Source organism: Panthera onca, chromosome X (assembly GCF_046562875.1).
Source record: "Panthera onca isolate mPanOnc1 chromosome X, mPanOnc1 haplotype 2, whole genome shotgun sequence".
NCBI classification, from domain to species: Eukaryota; Metazoa; Chordata; class Mammalia; order Carnivora; family Felidae; genus Panthera; species Panthera onca.
In genome coordinates, this window is record NC_138357.1 from 80721503 (window position 1) to 80726198 (window position 4696).

The following is a 4696-nucleotide window of genomic DNA, read 5'->3' on the forward strand; positions in this document are numbered from 1 at the left end:
ACATATCAAATGGGGGGATGGGCAACAAGATAAATAATGGCTAAGAACTGACTAACCCTTTGGGGGAAAAAAGTTGGAATACCTAAACTCATACATCAAAATAGCTCCAGATAGGGCAAGGCATTTTTTTTTAACAAAACCATTAAAATTAGAGAAATACAAAATTTATAGAATCTTGGGGTGGGGCAATCCTATTAAACATGATCTTAGAGCCAGAAGGCAAAAAAGGAAAGATTTATCCATTTTAAATTTTTTTATTTAGTCATTTTTAATGCATTTTTCCCTGTGCACAAGAGAAATAACTGATAGAGTCAAAAGATACAGTTTCCTTTATACATAGCAGGTAAAAGTAATGCAAACATCACATGACACTTTTCAGTGAAAGTTACATTTCCAATTACAGATCAAAATGCTTATTAGGGTCTCTTTATGGGAGAAGATGAGAAGGAAGTCTTAGGTAAAAAGCACTTTCCTGGCATTACTACACTGATCCTTCAGGCTGCACAAATTAAGGTCATATACAGTTAATTGGAAAATGTTGACACAATGTCACACTGTAAGTTTTCTGTACAGTTAAATGTATACTTAGAGATACCAGGATAAACATTTCTACTATATTTTAACTGAACTTGCCTAGCCAACATTTTCACTGAGTTTATCAAAGATGCTGTAAGATTCTACAAAATTTTGATATACCTAGCTCCAGAAATATTTCTTATATTCTTTCCCATTTTAGTTACACATGTTCTGCTTAGAATCTGTTGTAATATTTCTGGATGTACAGTTCCAATTGTGCTTACTGTACTGTGTACAAATATAGCAAAAAAAGACCAAAGAATGGTATAAATCTTACAGCATTTTGCTAGCAAAAATACATGCCAAAGTCACAATAAGCAATATTGTACCACAAATTAGAGAGCTTTAAATAGTTTGCTTCTGTTTTTAATTATTTTCATTCTACATTAAGTTACTATCATAGGCTAATGTTTAAAATGCAAATAAAGTGGACACCTGTAGGACAAAGCTTATTCATCCAACTGTGAAGGTTGATACCAGTTTCCAAAAATCACAAAGAATGCAGAATAACAAGAAGTGTTTGCATGCAACACCTTTGAGTGAAACAGCATTGACTACCACCATTCAAAACAGGGAGGGAGGGAGGGAGGGAGGGAAGGAAGGAAGGAAGGAAGGAAGGAAAGAGGGAGGATGGAAGGAAGGAAAGGACAGTACAGGAGGGAGGGACAGAGGGATGGATTCCACTTTAAAATGCATATTAGACTTATAACTAGACAGACTTAAAAGAATCAAAATGAAAGTAAAGCACGATTTTGTGTGTGTTTAAAGATTTAAGAGCCATTATCAAAAATAAGATACATTTTTTTTCAGGGTACAGAAATGTAATTACGATGGCTGTGAGCCCAGCAGCCTCTCAATAGCTGCATTGATGTCGCCTCCTGTTGCTATTAGAGCCTGCAAGTTTGCCTCACGGTTTAAGAACCCCATTGCGTTGAGCTGTTCCAGTTGTTGCTGAAATCTGACTTCTGGATTTGGTAGCTGTGGAGGATTTGCCCCAGCCAGAGCCTGCACCATTTGCTGAATGAACTGCTGGTTGGGTCCAGATTCTGATGTTGGGCTAGTGGTTTCATTGGGTGTAGAGCTAGACACAGTGGGCCCAGGGGGGCCACCAGAGCCAGTGGAGCCAGGGCCTGCAGGGCCAGTGGGTCCTATGGGCCCAATGGGGCCTATGGGGGTAAATGGGACTATGGGACCTATGGGGCCTATGGGTGTGACTGGGCCTACAGGGCCTATAGCGGTTCCCAGCACCCCTACCCCCACACCTGGAGTGAAGCTTGGAATGAGGCCAGGAGCTTCAGTGGCTAATGTCTGTAGCCCCTGCTGGATCTGCATTAAAGCCTGCATTGCTCTTGGGTTTGACATGGCTGACAGTGTGTCTGGATTCTGCATCTGCTGCAGGAAAGTTGGGAGCTGTGGACGCATTTGCTCCTGCAACTGAGGATTTGCAGTAAACACTGGGCTATTCAGCATCATCTGTGCAGCCAAATCTGGATTCTGGCTCAGCGACTGCATCATGCTTCTCATGTAGGGTGCAGACAGCATATTCTGGATCAGTTGGGGATTTTCAGTTATCTGCTGTAGCAAGCTCTGCATTCCTGGGGTACTGAAGATGCTGGCAACATAGTTGGCTGCAGCCACAGTGTTCCCAGTAGCACTGCTGGAGCTACTGCCAGACCCACTGCCACTGCTTGTGGTTGTGCTGGTGGTCGCAGAACTCTGGGTAGCTGGTGGTGGCGCCCAAGGATTGGGTAGTGGATCTCTATTTTCTGTGCGGGAAGGCTGTGTACCTTCCCCGGAGGAAGAACTGCTCCCCACCGAGGCAAACGGATTACCTCCAAACTGCTCTTGTGCAGCATTCAGCATGGGTTCTTGAATGTCAGTGTACATGCGTCGTAGAGCATTGTAGCCACCTGGGATGCTTTCAAGATTGCTGAGAGCCAGGTCTTGATTTCTCATCATCTCTTGCATCATGGCTGGATTCCTGGCAATTTCAAGGGTCTGCCTCATTATATCTGGGTTGTTGAGCAGGTGACTGATTTCTGGGTTTCTCTGAATCAACTGCTGCATCTGTGGATTGGCCATTATGAGCTGCCTCATCAGATCAGGATTTGAAAGCATGCTCTGAACAAAGGGATTTTCCATGATTTGGATCATCATCTCGGGGCTGGACAGGAGCTGCTGCTGCATCTGGTTCTGGAGCTCAGAGAAGTTGGTCGAGCTCAAGCCCAGGCTGCTAAGGCCTGCAAGTCCTCCCAGGCTCCCCAGCCCAAATGGGTTACTATTTGTGGAAATAGATGTGGAGTTACTCCTGGGAGTCGACGCGGAGGTAGTGTTAGTTCCCGCGGCATTACTAGGCTGTGTGGACTGGCCCTGAGGTCGGTTCTGGCTTTTAATTACAAGATGAACAGTCAGTCCATCATGGATGCCATGTTGGATCAAGGTATCTTGATCTTTTAAGATTTTTCCGGCAAAAATCAACACTAGCTGATCGGTTTGGGATTTGAAGCGTTTCGAAATAGCTTCTTTAAACTGCTGGACTGAGCTATTCTCGGGCACCGCGAACTCCTCTTTCTCTTTGGGGGTCTTCACAGTGACTTTGATGATTTTTGGCTCGGCCGGGGCAGAGGCAGGGCCTTGGGCTGCAGCAGGGCCGCGGGAGGGGCGCGGGGGGCCGCTACTCTCGCCGTTCTCAGCCATGGCGGCCGCGGTGACGCAGGCAGACAGGGAAGGCGCGGGCGGGCGAGAGAGAGAGCGAGGGAAGAAGGAAGGAAGGAGGCGCCGCCACAGCAGGCTGGGCCGGGCCGGGCGGGGAGCGCAGAGCACGGTACCTCTGTGATGAAGACTGCGGTTCCCTGGTCCTCCAGTGGAGATAAGGCTCCGTAGGCCGCGGGGGAAGTCTCTGCCGTTCAGGTCTCTGGGCCTCCTTCGCCGCTGAGTGATCACACCAAGCGCACTCCCAGCAACTCCTGCAGCCGCTCTGCCCGCTCCTCCCCGCCCCGTCCCCTCCCCCAGTTCCGAGCTCGCCTCCCCGCCCCCTCTGCTGACGCGGCGCCAGGCCCAGAATGATAGATTCGACTCGGTCAAAATTAAAAACTTCTGTAGTGGGGGGGTGGGGGCGAAGGAGCGAGAGAAACAAAGAGAGAAAGAAACAAAGAGAAAAGAGAAGACGAGAGAAAAAAGAGGGAAGAGGGAGGGAGAGAGAAAAGGAGCCAGTTTCTGAGAAGGACATTAAAAGACCAATGGAGAATATATTATATATGTAAATATATATGCACTCCATAAGGCAAGGAAGGATGAAAGCCCGAATCAAACTGACCCCATGTAAAAGACGAAAATTGAAAAAGAACTCCGACTAAGCAAAAAGGAAAAGATTAATACCCCCAGTGGGGGAAGGGGAAAAGACTGGGCCTGAGCATGCATTTTACAGAAGAAGCACAAATGGCCAATGGGCATGAAAATGGATGCTTAAGCTCACTAGCAATAAAAAAATTCAATTAGAATAATGAGATTCTACATCTGCCTTTATCATATTGTAAAAATGAAAAATAATGATAAACCTTATCGTCAACAAAGCGCTGAGAAAATGCATTCTCATGTCCGTTAAAGTGTAAATTTTATAATTGTGAGGCAATTTGAAAATATATATCAACATTTTGAATATTTCCACCTTTATTTAGAAATGCCTTATTTAGACACCTCCCCTATGAAACTAAATAAGGATGCAAAAATATATATGTATAAAGTGTATATGAACTGCAGTATCTTAAAAATTATTTTTAAAGATAATCGCACAGCATTGGTGAAATATATTATCATACAATAAAATAATATGTACTGTGTGTAAAAAATGGGTGGTTAATTCACACGATATAAAGTATCTTTAAAGATATGTATGAAATAAATAGTAGTTATAGGGAAATCACAGTATTTTCACTTTCAGCTTTTTATATTTCTGTATAGTTGGAAATTATACAAGGATGTATGTTTCAATACCAAAAGATAAAGTGAAGATATTTTTTTATTTTAAAACTATTTTTAAACAATTTGTATAGGTAAATTCTCTTTAAGTGTATGCATAAATAGAAATCTGGAACACTATTCACTGGTATATTAATTTTGG

The 4696-nt window shown here is 43.8% G+C and overlaps 1 protein-coding gene across 1 annotated transcript; it reads right to left on the reverse strand.

Annotated features, from left to right (window-relative positions):
• Positions 1-234: 234 nt before the first annotated feature.
• UBQLN2 (ubiquilin 2) lies at positions 235-3591 on the reverse strand. Its single transcript, XM_081794196.1, has one exon. It carries the CDS (start codon positions 3271-3273, stop codon positions 1402-1404), a length of 1872 nt encoding a protein of 623 aa, XP_081650322.1. The 5' UTR covers positions 3274-3591; the 3' UTR covers positions 235-1401.
• Positions 3592-4696: the final 1105 nt, after the last annotated feature.

Coding starts and splice junctions, on each gene's coding strand:
- UBQLN2 (XM_081794196.1), bottom strand. CDS start 3,273: ATGGCTGAGAACGGCGAGAGTAGCGGCCCCCCGCGCCCCTCCCGCGGC.